This window comes from Mesoplodon densirostris, chromosome 15 (assembly GCF_025265405.1).
Source record: "Mesoplodon densirostris isolate mMesDen1 chromosome 15, mMesDen1 primary haplotype, whole genome shotgun sequence".
Lineage (NCBI taxonomy): Eukaryota > Metazoa > Chordata > Mammalia > Artiodactyla > Ziphiidae > Mesoplodon > Mesoplodon densirostris.
This window is the reverse complement of record NC_082675.1, coordinates 52,033,244-52,054,771: the sequence shown is the minus strand read 5'-3', so window position 1 is coordinate 52,054,771 and position 21,528 is coordinate 52,033,244. Positions and strand designations below refer to the sequence as shown.

At 41.7% G+C, this 21,528-nt stretch overlaps 1 protein-coding gene across 8 annotated transcripts in view; it reads right to left on the bottom strand.

Moving 5' to 3' along the window:
• The window catches only part of FHOD3 (formin homology 2 domain containing 3), a 503,602-nt gene that overhangs the window by 14,839 nt on the left and 467,235 nt on the right, over window positions 1-21,528 (bottom strand). For 7 of the 8 annotated variants that reach the window (XM_060118615.1, XM_060118622.1, XM_060118616.1 and 4 more), the window contains one exon: window positions 4,091-4,265. The exons of the other annotated variant lie outside the window; for it this stretch is intronic. In XM_060118615.1, the coding sequence (XP_059974598.1) occupies window positions 4,091-4,265 (175 nt within the window). The remainder of the gene's footprint in view (window positions 1-4,090; window positions 4,266-21,528) is intronic. 8 annotated transcript variants of the gene reach the window in all.

Below are 21,528 nucleotides of genomic sequence, written 5' to 3'. Positions count from 1 at the left end.
CAGTGAGTCATCATTCTTACTGTTGCTCCTTAGAAAGGACATTCTTTTCTCTCTGGCTGTTTTAAAGATTTTATTTATATCTTTGGTTTTGGGCAGTTTGCCCATGGTATGCCTAGATGTGGTTTTCTTTGCATTTACTCTCCTTGGGTTTGTTACGTATTTGAAATATGTGGGTTGATATCTATCATGAGCCTCTGGAAAATTCTCAGCCATTGTTTCTTTAATTTTTCTTCTTACCCATCTTTTCTTTCTGGTACTACAGTTACAGACACATTAGACCATTAGACTGTGTCCCACATATCTCTTACATTTTGTTCCATTTTTTCTATTTTTTCTCACCATGGTTCTGTTTGTATATTTTCTATTAACCCGTGTTGTTTGAATTCACTAATCTCTTTTGCTGGGACCAGTCTGCTGTTAAACCCATGATATCAGTTAATCATTTCAGATCTTTCTTTTTTTCAGTTCTAGAATTTCCATTTGATTCTTTTTTATAAATTTCAACCTTTTAATCAATTTGTCTCTATTTTCCTTTATTTTCGTTAACACTTATAAATGGTTAAATTTGCCTGCAAATTTCAACATCTGGATCACCTGTGGGTCTGCTGCTCTACTTTTCTTCTTGTCAGCCATGTTTTCATGTTCTCTTGGCTCATAATTTTGACTATGCACTGGACTTTGTGTAGAAAAGAATGCAGAGACTGAAGTCGGTGTCATTTTTCTCCAGTCTTTACCCTTTCCTGTTAAGCAGACACAGTGAAGGACTGAGCAAGGTTGGGGCCAGATAGCAGTTTTCACTGAGTATCAGTCCACCTCTGTCTTTAAATATTCTGTCTTTAACTATCTGTATGCACTTGTTGAAGGCACTTACTCTAGCTTGTCTTTGTTTCCTCAGAACTTCAAGACTGTAGGAGATTTCCTGCAGCCTTTCTGGCCCAGTCTCCCCCTCCCGAAGCTGCCCCAGCACTTAGCAAATGTCTCATGGAGAAAACTGTCTGCATTTGAAGCTCCTCTAGCTCCAACCTCTTACGCCAGTTCACATGACCACTAGAAGTCCTGTTGGCTTCTCTTTACTATTAAAGTCACTCTGTGCATGGCAAGTCCAGTTCTCAGCCTGTGCCCAGACTTGGCAAATGCTCTTAGAGAGGTGCTCTCAGCTCACCTAGAATTCTAGTTTGTCTAGTCCTCTTCCCTTTCACAGTTCCCTGATGGATTTTGAGAGAAAGCTTTTGTTATTTTATTAAAGTTTCTGGTTATGGCGGCAGGAGTGGTGGCTTGTTCCTCCCTACGACATGCGACCTGGAAGCAGGAGTCTCTGCATGTGCAGAGAAACTGAACAGCTTTCCTTTCTAATTCCTTTCATCAATTAGTGAAAAGGAATCCATATTGTACAAACCCAGAAATATCTTTTTCTCCTTGCCCTTTCCAGTCAGGAAGGATTTTCTATTTTCTCTTTTAAAATTAGCACAGCATATTATGTTCCATTAGAGATACTGGACTCCATCTCCCAAGGTGGCTTTCATTGCACTACCCTTGCACCCACCAAGGTACAGTGGCTCAAGACTCCTGATGGCTGGGGTCACTGTGGTGCAGGTACTAATGCTGCCCTTGATCTCCTGGTGTCCACAGTTAGCCTAGCAGACAAAGCCTGCAAGAGCTGCTGAGGCACAGACAGACTCATGCGTGGGATGTCCTAGGCCTTTTGGGAGACCAGTGATTCCCATCCCCATACCCCCCAACACTGCAAAGCTGCTTTATTTTATTTTTATTCCTGTTTTACACTTTGTCTAGACTGACAGTCACTACTGCTCAGCATTTAATGCTATAATTTTCTTCAACTTCTGACCTTCCCCACTTTCTTCTCTCCTCTTATATTCTGTGTTATTTACACACTCTTTCTCTCCTGTCACTTCTTGGTTTTTCTGAGGAATGGAGGCGTTTTATAGACGGCACCTGCCAAGAAGAGGGCACCTTTCTTTGCACATAGAAAACCAGACAGTCAGAACGTCCCACACAAAGTGCTCAGGACTGTGGTTTGTCACAGCTGCATCTGTCTGATGTTGGTCACCAAAAGGTTGTCTTTGCATTGCCAAATCGAATTTATTTTCTTTCCCTAATTCCACATCCAAAACGACTTAAAAGTCAGAGGGTTTGGAAAGACCAAATCCCAGAGAATCTAATCTGTGATTCTTTGATGTAATAATAATACCTGCATGTATCTGGGGTATAGTCTGGGAATCAAGACTGTAGTAGGAGGGAGGGATGACTTTTCTACTTATCATCTGTGTCTCAGTCAGGATAACACTGGGGAAGGGTGGGTGGAGGCGGACCTTTTTCCGGCATAGTTGAGGCTGTATATCACAGAGTAAAAGCCATGTTAAAGGTCCAACGTTAAGAAGAGGAGAAGGAACTAGATTCAGTGACACTGTACTCACGTGAAATAAGAAAAACATTTGGTCATTTATAAAATAGCCTGAAGTGCAGCTCCACTTGGGAATCCCGCGTAAACCTTATGGACCTAGAACTCAGCCCGGAAGCCCCTTCAACCCTCCTCCTCTAGAGCAGCTTGTGGCCCTTGGTTCACAAGAAGCTACAAGAAACCATATGCACCACGTGACCCCCTTCCTGTCAAAGAAAACCTGGAACTGCCTTTGTTTTTTCTTTTATGTTAAAGTTGTTATTCCTATCATCATTTTTTAATACTTAACATAGTTGACAACAGCAAAATTAAAATTAAAAAAAAAAAGGGCAGTCAGCAAAGCTAGATAGCAGTCACTGATGGGTCTTCTCAGGAGTTTCTCCAGATCACAGCCCTCTAGATCTTGGCTGCCTTTCTAACATCTTGTGAGCCTGGATGTTCGCTGGAGCCTAGCAAGGGCCTGATGGGCGCTGCACACACTCATTCGTTACTGAGGTTCTGTGACGTGTAAGGTAACCCACGATCCAGTTCACCCAGACTGCAGAGTTGTACTTATTTTCCCACTGTAATTAATACTTGAACCCCTTTTACACACTAAAGCATTCCAATTTGGGCAATAAATACATGGTTTCTTCTAGCTTGTGTGCTAAGCAAACACCAAGAGGACAAAGCTGGTCCTCCAGGAGTTCATCCTCTTTAGTTATAAAGTTTGTAAGTTCTTGAGACCTAAACTGGGGTCTCAGGAGTACGTGGCAAGGCAGAGAACGTGGAGGAGGTGGATTCTGGAGGTGAGAAGGGGACAGGCAGAGGAGAGGGGACGGGATGAGCAACGGCAGGGGCTCAGGCGGACACAGTGTGTGCAGAGTAGGGCACTGCCCACAATGTGGGGCTGAGTGAAAGCCAAGTGTGGGAGCCAGGAGGGGACCAGACCCCAGGGAACCTCAAACAACAGCATGAATCGCGTGGGCTGGATCCTGCAGGCAGCCAGGAAACTTAGGAAGGTTCACGTGGCATCAGACTAGACCAGGGAAATATGGGTAAACATTCTCAGATGCAAAGTGCATCTCAATTCTTAATTAAAACAAAAAATCCCTTCCAGGTTATGAAACAAACCTGGAAACTCTTATCTGTCTTTACAATCTTGAAGTTTTAGTTTCCTCTCTGCCTCCAAGGATTTCAAAGGCAAAAAGGGATAGCGTTTTAATCCAAGGGCCATCAAACTTTTTCTGTACCCCGCCTGAGAGTAAAAAACATTAGGTTCTATGGTCCCTGTAGTCTCTGTCGCAACCCCTCAACTCTGCCACCGCAGTGCAAAAGCACCTAGACAACACACACACAGAAGGAAGGGTGGCTGTGTTCCAATAAGACCTTATTTACAAGAATAAATGGCTGGCTCAATTTGGCCTGGGGGCTTTAACCCATGAGGATTCGTTCACAATACTAATTCCTCTTGTTCGAATTAATTTGTGCTTTTGGGAAGGGTTGCTTGTTTTTGAGATGAAGCTACTGAAGGTGGGTCACAATGGTATGAGTGAAGGAAAGTGTGATGACGTCAGCACGGAGAACCCTGGGGAGTGGACGGCCCTGAGCGGCCACTTCCTGGGCACAGTAATCTGTACCCTGTGGCGGGGACTGACACCACGGGGTGGCTACCCTGGAAGAGGGCATTACCTCGGCTTGCTCGGCTGCGTGTGCGGACGCCCAGCACGGGGGTGGCATCCTCCAAGGCAGGGGACGAGGTTTTCAGCACAGCCTTCATGTTCTCGTGCTCGGCAGCATCCTCGGCATAGCTCAGGCCTTGTGGCTGGCTCGGGGGCGCCGGGGAACCGCTGGAGAACTTGCCAGACTGCAAGAGCAAGGGGGGTTAGGGCGTGAGGTGACTAAAAGCCAACTGAAGCTTAGAAAACCTTTAGTTGAGGAAAGCCTTCTCTTCTCTGTCTTTTGTTTACGTGCATTCTGCAGACAAGTTAGTGATGGCAGTCAATGAGGGGTCAATGAACTAATGACAAAGCATCTGCATATCCAGGAAGTTCTCTTATCAGAAAGAGAAGCCTTGGCCCCAGAAGGACCACACCCATCCCTCCAAGTAGTGGGTCTCCCAGCTCACTGCAGATCCCCTCAGTGGGAGCCAGCAAAGGGCAACAGACCTCAACTCTGGGAAAAATTCAGAAACCAGATCTGTTTCTAACACCACAGCCTTGATAGGAGCATTGAAATATGCTTGTTTATCAAATATAGTGAGATTTATTTATTAAAACGTAGTGCCAGAAAGCAGTTAGAAGTTTCTCATATATCACTTAAGATGCTAGAAGTTTAAAAGTGGGATTCAGTTACAGAATCATACAATGTTAGGAGTCGGGAAGGACTTTTGCAGAACTAGTCCCACCTCACTTTACAGAGAAGGAAACTGAGGCCGCCCAAGATTAAGTGACTTGCCAAAGGCCCCAAAAGGCTTTGATTCAGGGCCCAGATCAGAACATGGCACAGAAATTCATGCTGAAACTGAGTTTGGCAACAGTCACTACTTCTCCTTGTGTCAAAAATTTAGTTGTTTTCACAAGCATTACACTCACATGATGATATTCTCTAATTCTAGCTGAACAAAGACAGCATATATGTTTTACAAGAGGTATGCTAGAATATCGGGCTATATGCACACAATGCCAAACATCTGGATGAAAAATAAAAAGTCAGTTAGAATGTTTGCAAAGGGCAGCTCCATAGACTTCTGGCTCCCTCTTTTTATCCAGTGTCTCAGCCCTGGTGCTAGAGCCTGGGACACATCCATGACTTGTACCATCTGCACAGCTCCTGCCTCATCCTTCAGGGCTGAGCAGCCCTGCCTTGGTCTCTGGTTCTGGCATCTGCACCAGGGTCAGGGGGAGGAGCTGCTGCCCATCCCACCCCTCTGTCCATTTGTCCAGCAGTAGGAAGAGATCTGCTGACCCTGCCACTTTTGACAGGGCCTGGAACTCAGGGACAGCTTGGAAAATGCAGTTACCTTTCAGTCCATCCCTGGCACACACATCATGATGAGGACCCGTGTAAGGGGGTTAGTGATCACATGGAAACCCAGCAGAAAACAGTCATGCAAGGTTTAAAGCACTGAACAGGGCTGACACTTCATGCTGCTTATGTCAGGTTAGATTCCACAGCACGCTTGAGAAGGTCACACGCGGCATTCTTTGTGTTTATAAACATCCTACCTCAACTTCATCTTCTTCATCAGTCTACTCGAGAGGAAAGGACAGGACAGGACAGGATGGGAAAGACAGAGGGGATTCTTAGAAGGCACAGAAGTCAGCAAAGATGAGATCATCTGCCTGTCACATCAAATTCCAAATAAAGAATTCAGCCACCACAAGCAGGGTGCACCCTGTTGATCTGGGAGCTGTTGAGCCCTGCCTGAGAAGCCCTCCTGTCTGGACATTCTCTCCGAGAGCCCCAAGACCGGTCCTGACCAAAGTCAGGAGGGGCTTGGAGCCCCAGGCCCGTCTCCTGAGGCTGCCTAGGAGGATGATAACCAGCTTACCTGGTCCCCTGACCATTACAGACCTCACTCTGTGCCCTGCCACTCAGCTGGCCATGCTCTGTGGAACCATGACCTGCCAGCAATCAGGACCTCAGCAAGTTTACCAGCTTCCCTCTGCCTGTTTCCATCCATCAGCTGTCATCCCCACCTCTCATCCCAAGTGCTGGACCTCTCCCTTCCCAGGCTGCTGGGTCTGGGTCCCCATGAATCCTTCTACAGACAGGCCAGACAGGACAAGTGGGAAAACTGCCGGGCAGAACAGGTCCTATTACACTTTCCTCAGAAACATGAAATTCAGTTCTTTTTAAAATCTTACCTGTCCTTCATGGCGGCTGTCTGAACTGACACGCCATTCTTTTAATTATCACCAGACAAACTGCTTTAAGTAACTAAATACAATATCCCTTTTCCAAAAATAAATTGAGGGTGAAAGTCATGTCAATTTCATAATTTTAAATCAAACACACCCTCAATTTAACTTGTGCTTCCACTGAGGTTACAAGCCAGGCCAGCAAATCAGGTACAGGTTTTTGAGAACTGACTAAACTTTTGGGAGCCGAAATGATAAAATGCTTCCAGTTCTGCACTGCCTCTAGGCAAATGGCCTTGTGACAAGAGATGACTTTTTTTTTTAAACTTAGAGCTTTTTTTTTTGAATTTTTGAATTTTATTTATTTTTTTATACAGCAGGTTCTTATTAGTTATCCGTTTTATACATATTAGTGTATACATGTCAATCCCAATCTCGCAATTCATCCCACCACCACCCCCGCCACTTTCCCCCTTTGGTGTCCATATGTTTATTCTCTACATCTGTGTCTCTATTTCTGCCCCGCAAACCAGTTCATCTGTACCATTTTTCTAGGTTCCACATATATGCGTTAAAATAAGATATTTGTTTTTCACTCTCTAACTTACTTCACCCTGTATGACAGTCTCTAGATACATCCACGTCTCTACAAATGACCCAATTTCGTTCTTTTTTATGGCTGAGTAATATTCCATTGTATATATGTACCACATCTTTTTTTTTCTTATTTTTTATATTATTTTTTATTGCAGTATAATTGCTTTACAATGGTGTGTTAGTTTCTGCTTTATAACAAAGTGAATCAGCTATACATATACATATATCCCCATATCTCTTCTCTCCTGCATCTCCCTCCCTCCCACCCTCGCTATCCCATGCCTCTAGGTGGTCACAAAGCACCGAGCTGATCTCCCTGTGCTCTGTGGCTGCTACCCACTAGCTATCGGTTTTATATTTGGAAGTGTATATGTCCATGCCACTCTCTCACGTTGTCCCAGCTTACCCTTCCCCCTCCCCGTATCCTCAAGTCCATTCTCTAGTAGGTCTGCATCTTGATTCCCATCCTGCCTCTAGGTTCTTCATGACCAATTTTTTTTTAGATTCCATATATATGTGTTAGCATACGGTATTTGTTTTTCTCTTTCTGACTTACTTCACACTGTATGACAGATTCTAGGTCCATCCACCTCACTACAAACACCTCAATATCATCTCTTTTTATGGCTGAGTAATATTCTATTGTATATATGTGCCACATGTTCTTTATCCATTCATCTGTCGATGGACAATTAGGATGCTTCCATGTCCTAGCTATTGGAAATAGAGCTGCAATGAACATTGTGGTACATGACTATTCTTGAATTATGGTTTCTCAGGGTACCTGCCCAGTAGTAGGATTGGTGGGTCATATGGTAGTTCTATTTTTAGTTTTTTAAGGAACCTCCATAGTGGTTGTATCAATTTACATTCCCACCAACAGTGCAAGAGGGTTTCCTTTTCTCAACACCCTCTCCAGCATTTGTTGTTTGTACATTTTCTGAGATGCCCATTCTAACTGGTGTGAGGTGATATCTCACTGTAGTTTTCATTGCATTTCTCTAATAGTGATGTTGAGCAGGTTTTCAGGTACTTCTTGGCCATCTGTATGTCTTCTTTGGAGAAATGTCTATTTAGGTCTTCTGCCCACTTTTTCATTGGGTTGGTTTTTTAATATTTAGCTGCATGAGCTCTTTATATATTTTGCAGATTAATTATTTGTCCGTTGATTCATTTGAAAATATTTTCTCCCATTCTGAGGGTTGTCTTTTTGTCTTTTTTTTTTTTTTTTTTTTTGCGGTACGTGGGCCTCTCACTGTTGTGGCCTCTCCTGTTGGGGAGCACAGGCTCTGGATGCACAGGCTCAGTGGCCATGGCTCATGGGCCCAGCTGCTCCGTGGCATGTGGGATCTTCCTGGACTGGGGCACGAATCTGTGTCCCCTGCATCAGCAGGTGGACTCTCAACCACTGAGCCACCAGGGAAGCCATTTTGTCTTGTTTGTACTTTCCTTTGCTTTGCAAAAGCTTTTACGTTTCATTAGGTCCCATTTGTTCATTTTTGTTTTTATTTCCATTACTCTAGGAGGTGGATCAAAAAAGATCTTGCTGTGATTTATGTCAAAGAGTGTTCTGCCTATGTTATTTCTCTAAGAGTCTTATAGTGTCCGGTCTTACATTTAGGTCTCTAATCCATTTTGAGTTTATTTTTGTGTGTGGTGTTAGGGAGTGTTCTAATTTCATTCTTTTACATGTAGCTGTCCAGTTTTCCCAGCACCCCTTGTTGAAGAGACTGTCTTTTCTCCATTGTATATCCTTGCCTCCTTTGTCATAGATTAGTTGACTGTATGTGCGTGGGTTTATCTCTAGGCTTTCTATCCTGTTCCATTGAGCTATATTTCTGTTTTTGTGCCAGTACCATATTGTCTTGATTACTGTAGCTTTGGAGTATAGTCTGAAGTCAGGGAGTCTGATTCCTCCAGCTCCATTTCTTCCCTCCAGACTGCTTTGTCTCTTCTGGGTCTTTTGTGTCTCCATACAAATTTTAAGATGATTTGTTCTAGTTCCGTAAAAAATGCCATTGGTAATTTGATAGGGAACGCATTGAATCTCTAGATTGCTTTTGGTAGTATAGTCATATTCACAATATTGCTTCTTCTAATGCAAGAACATGGTATATCTCTCCATCTGTTTGTATCATCTTTAATTTCTTTCATCAGTGTCTTAAAGTTTTCTGCATACAGGTCTTTTGTCTCTCTAGGTAGGTTTATTCCAAGGTATTTTATTCTCTTTGTTGCAGTGGTAAACAGGACTGTTTCCTTACTTTACCTTTCAGATTTTTCATCACTAGTGTATAGGAATGCAAGAGATTGCTGTGCATTAATTTTGTATCCTGCAACTTTACCAAATTCATTGATTAGCTCTAGTAGTTTTCTGGTGGCATCTTTAGGATTCTCTATGTGTAGTATCATGTCATCTGCAAACAGTGACAGTTTTACTTCTTTTCCAATTTGTATTCCTTTTATTTCTTTTTCTTCTCTGATTGCTGTGGCTAGGACTTCCAAAACTATGTTAAATAATAATGGTGAGAGTGAACATCCTTGTCTTGTTCCTGATCTTACAGGAAATGCTTTCAGTTTTTCACCATTGGGAATGATCTTTGCTGTGGGTTTGTCATATATGGCCTTTATTATGTTGAAGTAGGTTCCCTCTATGTCCACTTTCTGGAGAGTTTTTATCATAAATGGGTGTTGAAGTGTGTCAAAAGCTTTTTCTGCATCTATTGTGATGATCATATGGTTTTTATTCTTCAATTTGTTAATATGGTGTATCACATTGATTGATTTGCGTATATTGAAGAATTCTTGCATCCCTGGGATAAATCCTACTTGATCATGGTGTATGATCCTTTTAATGTGTTGTTGGATTCTGTTTGCTAGTATTTTGTTGAGGATATCTGCACCTATATTCATCAGTGATATTGGTCTGTAATTTTGGTTTTTTGTAGTACCTTTGTCTGGTTCTGGTATCAGGGTGATGGTGGCCTCATAGAATGAGTTTGGGACTGTTCCTTCCTCTGCAATATTTTGGAAGAGTTTGAGAAGGATGGGTGTTAACTCTTCTCTAAATGTGTGGTAGAATTCACCTGTGAAGCCATCTGGTTCTGATGTTTGTTTGTTGGAAGATTTTTAATCAGAGTTTCAAATCCATTACTTGTGATTGGTCTGTTCATATTTTCTATTTTTTTCTGGTTCAGTCTTGGAAGGTTATACCTTTCTAAGAATTTGTACATTTCTTCCAGGTTGTCCATTTTATTGGCATAGAGTTGCTTGTAGTAGTCTCTTAGGATGATTTGTATTTCTTTGGTGTCTCTTGTAACTTCTCCTTTTGCATTTCTAATTTAATTGATTTGAGTCCTCTCCCTCTTTTCTTGATGAGTCTGGCTAACGGTTTATCAACTTTGTTAATCTTCTCAAAGAACCAGCTTTTAGTTTTATTGATCTTTGCTACTGTTTTCTTTGTTTCTACGTCATTTATTTCCACTCTGATCTTTATGATTTCTTTCCTTTACTAACTTTGGGTTTTGTTTGTTCTTCTTTCTCTAGATCCATTAGGTGTAAGGTTAGAGTGTTTATTTGAGATTTTTCTTATTTCTTGAGGTAGGCTTGTATTGCTGTGAACTTCCCTCTTAGAACTGTTTTTGCTGCATCCCATAGGTTTTGGATCATCATGCTTTCATTGTCATTTGTCTCTAGGTATTTTTTTAAATTTTCCCTTTGATTTCTTCAGTGATCTCTTGGTTATTTAGTAATGTATTTTTAGCCTCCATGTGCTTGTGTTTTTTACATTCTTTTCCCCTGTAATTGATTTCTGATCTCATAGCGTTGTGGTCAGAAAAGATGCTTGATATAATTTCAATTTTCTTAAATTTACCAACGCTTGATCTGTGACCCAAGATGTTATCTATCCTGGAGAATGTTCCATGTGCACTTGAGAAGAAAGTGTAATCTACTGTTTTTGGATGGAATATCCTACAAATATCAATTAAATCTATCTGGTCTATTGTGTCATTTAAAGCTTGTGTTTACTTATGAATTTTCTGTTTGGATGCTATGTCCATTGCTGTAAGTGAGGTCTTAAAGTCCCCCACTATTATTGTGTGACTGTCGATTTCCTCTTTTACAGCTGTTATCAGTTGCCTTATGTATTGAGGTGCTCCTATGTTGGGTGCATATATATTTATAATTGTTATATCTTCTTCTTGGATTGATCCCTTGATCATTATGTAGTGTCCTTCCTTGTCTCTTGTAACATTCTTTATTTTAAAGTCTATTTTATCTGATATGAGTATTGCTACTCCAGCTTTCTTCTGATTTCCATTTGCATGGAACATCTTTTTCCACCCCCTCACTTTCAGTCTGTATGTGTCCCTAGGTCTGAAGTCAGTCTCTTTTAGACAGCATAGATATGGGTCTTGTTTTTGTATCCATTCAGTGAGCCTGTGTCTCTTGGTTGGAGCATTTAATCCATTCACGTTTAAGGTAATTATTGAAATGTATGTTCCTATTACCATTTTCTTAATTGTTATGGGTTTGTTTTTGTAAGTCCTTTTCTTCTCTTGTGTTTCCCACTTAGAGAAGTTCCTTTAGCATTTGTTGTAGAGCTGGTTTGGTGGTGCTGAATTCTCTTCGCTTTTGGTTGTGTGTAGAGCTTTTGATTTCTCCGTCAAATCTGAATGAGATCTTTGCTGGGTAGAGTAATCTCGGTTGTACGTTCTTCCCTTTCATCACTTTAAATATATCATGCCACTCCCTTCTGGCTTGTAGAGTTTCTGCTGAGAAATCAGCAGTTAACCTTGTGGGAGTTCTCTTGTATGTTATTTGTCGTTTTTCCCTTGTTGCTTTCAGTAATTTTTCTTTGTCTTTAATCTTTGTCAATTTGATTACTATGTGTTTCAGCATGTTTCTCCTTGGGTTTATCCAGCCTGGGACTCTCTGTGCTTCCTGGACTTGGGTGGCTATTTCTTTTCCCATGTTAGGGAAGTTTATGACTATAATCTCTTCAAATATTTTCTTGGGTCTTTCTCTGTTTCTTCTCCTTCTGGGACCACTATAATGTGAATGTTGTTGCATTTAATGTTGTCCCAGAGGTCTCTTAGGCTGTCTTCATTTCTTTTCATTCTTCTTTCTTTATTCTGGTCTGTAGGAGTGAATTCCACCATTCTGTCTTCCAGGTCACTTATCCGTTCTTCTGCCTCAGTTATTCTGCTATTGATTCCTTCTAGTGTAGTTTTCATTTCAGTTACTGTATTGTTCATCTCTGTTTGTTTGTTCTTTAATTCTTCTAGGTCTCTGTTAAACATTTCTTACTCATTCTCAATCTTTGCCTCCATTCTTTTTCGGGGATCCTGGATCATCTTCACTATCAGTGTTCTTAATTTTTTTTTGGAAGATTGCCTATCTTCACTTCACTTAGTTGCTTTTCTGGGGTTTTATCTTGTTCCTTCATCTGGTACATAGCCCTCTGTCTTTTCATCTTGTTTATCTTTCTGTGAATGTGGTTTTTGTTCCACAGGCTGCAGGATTGTAGTTCTTCTTGCTTCTGCTGTCTGCCCTCTGGTGGATGAGGCTATCTAAGAGGCTTGTGCAAGTTTCCTGATGGGAGGGAATGGTGGTGGGTAGAGCTGGGTGTTGCTCTGGTGGGCAGAGTTCAGTAAAACTTTAATCCACTTGACTGCTGATGGGTGGGGCTGGGTTCCCTCCGTGTTGGTTGTTTGGCCTGAGGCCACCCAACACTGGAGCCTACCAGGGCTCTGTGGTGGGGCTAATGGTGGACTCCAGGAGGGCTCTCGCCAAGGAGTACTTCCCAAAACTTTTGCTGCCAGTGTCCGTGTCCTCACAGTGATCCACAGCCACCTCCACCTCTGCAGGAGACCCTCCAACACTAGCAGGTAAGTCTGGTTCAGTCTTCTATGGGGTCACTGCTCTTTTCCCTTGGTCCTGATGTGCACACTACTTTGTGTGTGCCTTCCAAGAGTGGAGTCTCTGTTTCCCCCAGTCCTGTCCAAGTCCTGCAATTAAATCCCTCTAGCGGGGAGCGGCGGGAGCAGCTGCTGCAGCTGGCAGGTGGGGTGGGGGCCGGCCGAACTGACCAAGCACAGACCCGGCGCGGCGGCACTGCGGCCCCGGGGCAGCCGGCGCGGGGACATGCGCTGATTCGATCCCTCCGGAGAAGTTCATGGAAGAAAATTCCTATACACAAGTATTGAAATACTTCAAGTCTCTGGATCACACATTTCATCATTTCAAAAATATTACAGAGACTCCGTGCCCCTCCCTCCCGCCCGGCCTGAGTGAGCCAGAGTCCCCGAAGAGGCTGCTCCTTTAACCCTGTCCTGTCTGAGCGAAGAACAGACGCCCTCCGGCGACCTACACGCAGAGGCGGGGCCAAATCCAAAGCTGAGACCCAGGAGCTGTGAGAACAGAGAAAGGGAAACCTCTCCCAGCAGCCTCAGAAGCAGCGGATTAAAGCTCCACAATCAACTTCATGTACCCTGCATCTGTGGAATACATGAATAGACAACAAATCATCCCAAATTGAGGAGCCAGGAGTCAGTGCTGTGCCTCTGAGGTGGGAGAGCCAACTTCAGGACACTGGTCCACAAGAGACCTCCCAGCTCCACATAATATCAAACGGCGAAAATCTTCCAGAGATCTCCATCTCAACACCAGCACCCAGCTTCACTCAACGACCAGCAAGCTACAGTGCTGGACACCCTATGCCAAACAACTAGCAAGACAGGAGCACAACGCCACCGATTAGCAGAGAGGCTGCCTCAAATCATAAAAAGTCCGCAAACACCTCAAAACACACCACCAGACGTGGACCTGCCCACCAGAAAGACAAGATCCAGCCTCATCCACCAGAACACAGGCAGTAGTCCCCTCCACCAAGAAGCCTACACAACCCACTAAACCAAACTTAGCCACTGGGGACAGACACCAAAAACAACGGGAACTACGAACCTGCAGCCTGCAAAAAGGAGACCCCAAACACAGTAACATAAGCAAAATGAGAAGACAGAAAAACAGACAGCAGGAGAAGGAGCAAGATAAAAACCCACCAGACCTAACAAATGAAGAGGTAATAGGCAGTCTATCTGAAAAAGAATTCAGAATAATGATGGTAAAGATGATCCAAAATCTTGGAAATAGAATAGACAAAATGCAAGAAACAGTTAACAAGGACCTAGAAGAACTAAAGACGAATCAAGCATCGATTAAAAACACAATAAATGAAATAAAAAATACTCTAGATGGGATCAATAGCAGAATAACTGAGGCAGAAGAACGGATAAGTGAGGTGGAAGATAAAATAGTGGAAATAACTGCTGCACAGCAAAATAAAGAAAAAAGAATGAAAAGAACAGAGGACAGTCTCAGAGACCTCTGGGACAACATTAAACGCACCAACATTCGAATTATAGGGGTTCCAGAAGAAGAAGAGAAAAAGAAAGGGACTGAGAAAATATTTGAAGAGATTATAGTTGAAAACTTCCCTAATATGGGAAAGGAAATAGTTAATCAAGTCCAGGAGGCACAGAGAGTCCCATACAGAATAAATCCAAGGAGAAATACACCAAGACACATATTAATCAAACTGTCAAAAATTAAACACAAAGAAATCATATTAAAAGCAGCAAGGCAAAAACAACAAATAACACACAAGGGAATCCCCATCAGGATAACAGCTGATCTCTCAGCAGAAACTCTACAAGCCAGAAGGGAGTGGCAGGACATACTTAAAGTGATGAAGGAGAAAAACCTGCAACCAAGATTACTCTACCCAGCAAGGATCTCATTCAGATTTGATGGAGAAGTTAAAACGTTTACAGACAAGCAAAAGCTGAGAGAGTTCAGCACCACCAAACCAGCTTTACAACAAATGCTAAAGGAACTTCTCTAGGCAAGAAACACAACAGAAGGAAAAGAACTACAATAACGAACCCAAAACAATTAAGAAAATGGGAATAGGAACATACATATCAATAATTACCTTAAATGTAAATGGACTAAATGCTCCCACCAAAAGACACAGACTGGCTGAATGGATACAAAAACAAGACCCATATATATGCTGTCTACAAGAGACCCACTTCAGACCTAGAGATACATACAGACTGAAAGTAAGGGGATGGAAAAAGATATTCCATGCAAATGGAAACCAAAAGAAAGCTGGAGTAGCAATTCTCATATCAGACAAAATAGACTTTAAAATAAAGACTACTAGAAGAGACAAAGAAGGACACTACATAATGATCAAGGGATCAATCCAAGAAGAAGATATAACAATTGTAAATATTTATGCACCAAATATAGGAGCACCTCAATACATAAGGGAAATATTAACAGCCATAAAAGGAGAAATCGACAGTAACACAATCATAGTAGGGGACTTTAACACCCCACTTTCACCAATGGACAGGTCATCCAAAATGAAAATAAACAAGGAAACACAAGCTTTAAATGATACATTAAACAAGATGGACTTAATTGATATTTATAGGACATTCCATCCAAAAACAACAGAATACACATTTTTCTCAAGTGCTCATGGAACATTCTCCAGGATAGATCATATCTTGGGTCACAAATCAAGCCTTGGTAAATTTAAGAAAATTGAAATTGTATCAAGTATCTTTTCCGACCACAATGCTATGAGACTAGATATCAATTACAGGAAAAGAGCTGTAAAACATACAAACACATGGAGGCTAAACAATACACTACTTAATAACGAAGTGATCACTGAAGAAATCAAAGAGGAAATTAAAAAATACCTAGAAACAAATGACAATGGAGACACGACGACCCAAAACCTATGGGACGCAGCAAAAGCAGTTCTAAGAGGGAAGTTTATGGCAATACAATCCCACCTTAAGAAACAGGAAATATCTCGAATAAACAACCTAACCTTGCACCTAAAGCAATTAGAGAAAGAAGAACAAAAACATCCCAAAGTTAGCAGAAGGAAAGAAATCATAAAAATCAGATCAGAAATAAATGAAAAAGAAATGAAGGAAACAATAGCAAAGATCAATAAAACTAAAAGCTGGTTCTTTGAGAAGATAAACAAAATTGATAAACCATTAGCCAGACTCATCAAGAAATAAAGGGAGAAGACTCAAATCAATAGAATTAGAAATGAAAAAGGAGAAGTAACATCTGACACTGCAGAAATACAAAAGATCATGAGAGATTACTATAAGCAACTCTATGCCAATAAAATGGACAACCTGGAAGAAATGGACAAATTCTTAGAAATGCACAACCTGCCAAGACTGACTCAGGAAGAAATAGAAAATATGAATAGACCAATCACAAGCACTGAAATTGAAACTGTGATTAAAAATCTTCCAACAAACAAAAGCCCAGGACCAGATGGCTTCACAGGCGAATTCTATCAAGGATTTAGAGAAGAGCTAACACCTATCCTTCTGAAACTCTTCCAAAATATAGCAGAGGGAGGAACACTCCCAAACTCATTCTACGAGGCCACCATCACCTTGATACCAAAACCAGACAAGGATGTCACAAAGAAAGAAAACTACAGGCCAATATCACTGATGAACATAGATGCAAAAATCCTCAACAAAATACTAGCAAACAGAATCCAACAGCACATTAAAAGGATCATACACCATGATCAAGTGGGGTTTATTCCAGGAATGCAAGGATTCTTCAATATACGCAAATCAATCAATGTGATACACCATATTAACAAGTTGAAGGAGAAAAACCATATGATCATCTCAATAGATGCAGAGAAAGCTTTTGACAAAATTCAACACCCATTTATGATAAAAACCCTGCAGAAAGTAGGCATAGAGGGAACTTTCCTCAACATAATAAAGGCCATATATGACAAACCCACAGCCAGCATCATCCTCAATGGTGAAAAACTGAAACCATTTCCACTAAGATCAGGAACAAGACAAGGTTGCCCACTCTCACCACTCTTATTCAACCTAGTTTTGGAAGTTTTAGCCACAGCAATCAGAGAAGAAAAGGAAATAAAAGGAATCCAAATGGGAAAAGAAGAAGTAAAGCTGTCACTGTTTGCAGATGACATGATACTATACATAGAGAATCCTAAAGATGCTACCAGAAAACTACTAGAGCTAATCAATGAATTTGGTAAAGTTGCAGGATACAAAATTAATGCACAGAAATCTCTGGCATTCCTATATACTAATGATGAAAAATCTGAAAGTGAAATCAAGGAAACACTCCCATTTACCATTGCAACAAAAAGAATAAAATATCTAGGAATAAACCTACCTAAGGAGACAAAAGACCTGTATGCAGAAAATTATAAGACACTGATGAAAGAAATTAAAGATGATACAAACAGATGGAGAGATGTACCATGTTCTTGGATTGGAAGAATCAACATTGTGAAAATGACTCTACTACCCAAAGCAATCTACAGATTCAATGCAATACCTATCAAACTACCAATGGCATTTTTCACAGAACTAGAACAAAAAATTTCACAATTTGTATGGAAACACAAAAGACCCCGAATAGCCAAAGCAATCTTGAGAACGAAAAATGGAGCTGGAGGAATCAGGCTCCCTGACTTCAGACTATACTACAAAGCTACAGTAATCAAGACAGTATGGTACTGGCACAAAAACAGAAAGATAGATCAATGGAACAGGATAGAAAGCCCAGAGATAAACCCACGGACATATGGTCACCTTATCTTTGATAAAGGAGGCAGGAATGTACAGTGGAGAAAGGACAGTCTCTTCAATAAGTGGTGCTGGGAAAACTGGACAGGGACATGTAAAAGTATGAGATTAGATCACTCCCTAACACCATACACAAAAATTAGCTCAAAATGGATTAAAGACCTAAATGTAAGGCCAGACACTATCAAACTCCTAGAGGAAAACATAGGCAGAACACTCTATGACATAAATCACAGCAAGATCCTTTTTGACCCATCTCCTAGAGAAATGGAAATAAAGACAAAAATAAACACATGGGACCTAATGAAACTTCAAAGCTTTTGCACAGCAAAGGAAACCATAAACAAGACCAAAAGACAACCCTCAGAATGGGAGAAAATATTTGTAAATGAAGCAACTGACAAAGGATTAATCTCCAAAATTTATAAGCAGCTCATGCAGCTCAATAGCAAAAAAACAAACAACCCAATCCAAAAATGGGCAGAAGACCTAAATAGACATTTCTCCACAGAAGATATACAGACAGCCAACAAACACATGAAAGGATGCTCAACATCTTTACTCATTAGAGAAATGCAAATCAAAACTACAATGAGATATCATCTCACACCAGTCAGAATGGCCATCATCAAAAAATCTAGAAACAATAAATGCTGGAGAGGGTGTGGAAAAAAGGGAACACTCTTGCACTGCTGGTGGGAATGTGAATTGGTACAGCCACTATGGAGAACAGTATGGAGGTTCCTTAAAAAACTACAAATAGAACTACCATATGACCCAGCAATCCCACTACTGGGCATATACCCTGAGAAAACCATAATTCAAAAAGAGACATGTACCAAAATGTTCATAGCAGCCCTATTTACAATAGCCCAGAGATGGAAACAACCTAAGTGTCCATCATCGGATGAATGGATAAAGAAGATGTAGCACATATATACAATGGAATATTACTCAGCCATAAAAAGAAATGAAATTGAGCTATTTGTAATGAGGTGGATGGACCTAGAGTCTGTCATACAGAGTGAAGTAAGTCAGAAAGAGAAAGACAAATACTGTATGCTGACACATATATATGGAATTTAAGAAAAAAGTGTCATGAAGAACATAGGGGTAAGACCGGAATAAAGACACAGACCTACTAGAGCATGGACTTGAGGATATGGGGAGGGGGAAGGGTAAGCTGTGACAAAGTGAAAGAGCGGCATGGACATATATACACTACCAAATGTAAGGTAGAGAGCTAGTGGGAAGCAGCCGCATAGCACAGGGAGATCAGCTCGGTTCTTTGTGACCGCCTGGAGGGGTGGGATAGGGAGGGTGGGAGGGAGACGCAAAAGGGAGGGGATATGGGAACATATGTATATGTATAACTGATTAAATTTGTAAAATAAAAAAAATAAAAAAATATAGTGGGAAAAAAAAAAAAAATCCCTCTAGCTTTCAAAATCTGATTCTCTAGGAATTCCTCCTCCCGTTGACGGACCCCCAGATTGGGAAGCCTGACGTGGGGCTCAGAACCTTCACTCCAGTGGACTTCTGTGGTATAAGTTTCTCCAGTTTGTGGGTCACCCACCAAGCAGTTATGGGCTTTGATTTTATTGTGATTGTGCCACTCCTACCATCTCATTGTGGCTTCTCCTTTGTCTTTGGATGTGGGGTATCTTTATTTGTGCGTTCCAGTGTCTTCCTGTCAACGATTGTTCAGTAGTTAGTTGTGATTCTGGTGCTCTTGCAAGAGGGAGTGAGCGCACGTCCTTCTACTCTGCCATCTTCAACCTTAGAGCTTCTTTATTTCACCAGATGGCTGGCATTCTTTTTTGGCAATTAGCACACACGCAAGGTGCTGCACATACAAATCTCTAGCCCTCTTGATATCCCCCAGTCGTTGGCATTTCCTTTTCATAGAAAAGGAAGCTTGCATTGGGAGAGATTAAGTCTCACCCAGGATGACCACGGTCCTTGGCTGGGCTGTGGGAATCCTTGGATGGACAGCCTGCATTCTCACCACCCATCTGGGGTGTGATGATAGCAGAAAAGGCCACACTTACCTTGTGCTGCCTTGTCTGTGTTACCATTTTGCCTGGAACTAGCTTGGGCCACAAGGAACAAGGAATGACTTAGTTTCTCACTGAACCTTACATGGCAGGGCTCCTGGATTATAAGAAAGGAAGCCTTCTGCATATTCAGAAACAGAGAAAGAAGAGGAAAGACAGGCACACAAAAGCAGATGTGGGGCTACAAATGTAGGGTCTTCAGATTTTACCCAGACTTCTCTGTCTTATAAAATAATGTTTTTTCTAAAGTCTTCTCTGTTTAATTGCAACCACTTCCACCATCATTATTCAGCATCTGTATTAAAAATGACTTACTACAGTTTTCTCTAAAAATCACTTCCAGCTCTAATGCTCAGGGGCTCCATAATTCTCTATTGCCTGGTTTTGTTTTCAGTGGTCTAAGTTGTGCATATATGTTGTTTTCTAACCAGATCATGACATCTTTGGGGTACAAGCTTGTCTGTTATTGCACTCACATCTTCCTAGGTGCCCTGTGCCGCTTGCTAGGCACACTATAGGCGCCTAATTGAGAGTTGGAAAAACTTGAAGCTAAGTACTTTGCTTCGGGTGACGGTGTCCTAATCTTCCAGCAGATGGCAATCTTTCTACATGAATGGTGCCACTTGGACCGCTAAAAACAGGGACTACCTTGAGGATGAACCCTAAAAAAGCCTGCACTGTCCAGACTTTAATGAGAATTTAAGTATTTTTGAATCCAGTTCTAGAAACATTTACCCCTGTTTATAAATAGTAAGACTGAATATTTTCAGAGAAGGACAGAACTTAAAAATTAGTGGGATCTGTAAAAAATCTCAAGAATTTGGCAAGAAATTCTGGTGTGTTTTCATAACTATAAGCATATGCATATTGGTCTTGTATTTTTCACCCTCCAGTATGTTTCATTTCCACAAACATAAGCACTTCCCTTTTAAAACTTTTAAAAATAATACTTTGGAATGAAATGTGGCCTATAGTTTGCCCAAATGGATTCAGTTTGCTTCCTCAGTTGCTGTCCTCCAGGAAGCTAAAGATCCGATTGAACCCAGATTTCAGGAGAGGAGAGAGAAGACTCAGCTGATGGCACTGGCCTTCAGAACAGTCTGTAGAAAGGGTCCCTTCTGCAGAAAAGTGATCTGAGCACTCCCTAAGGGTCCAGAAAATTCCAAGGAAACAAGGGATCAAGGGTGGGGTGAATGGTGAGGGGATTAGTCCCTGGTTCTCCTTAGAAATGCCTTAAAATGGTAACAAAATTGTAATGCATCCAAGAAAGTTACACCCTCAGGAACGTGGATAGTAACCATATGTCTTCTGTTTCTCCTACAGTGTGAACACCCGTCTGGCACAGAAGGCAGCCTCAGTGAGTTCTTAAGTGATTTTATTCCTCCCCGAAGAAATCTGCCTGACCTGGGTTCGGCAGGTTTGCAACCCCAGGATGATGCCACTCCCTATAGGCTTACTCCTTTGCCTATCCAATCCCTGGATCACTGAGAGGCAATGTGACGCTCAGATATATATAAAGATGGGCTAAGCTTCATAAAGGCACGTTAGAGAGGCATCTGCACTGCGTCTCTTTGTCTGTCTCTGGCATCCTCAAGCATTGCTTTGCCTTCCACTTACAAAGCATCTCCCATCTGATGTTTTCCCATTGCACCCGTGGTGTGGGTGGGCTCAGGGCTGAAGGAGAAGAGATGGGGGAAGAGCCCAGGAGCAGGAGAGGCATGCAAGTGTGCAGGGCACCCCCAAGGGGCTATTGGGAACTCCTGCTGAATGAATTCACTGTCCTCTGGGCTCTCCTTCCACCCTGATACCCTCGAACTCAAGGGACTGCCAAGAGCCCATCAGATTATGTCTTTGAGCAACCACATCAATTATTTCTCCATTTGGATGCCTAGAATGGGTGGTCCATGTGTCAGCTGATT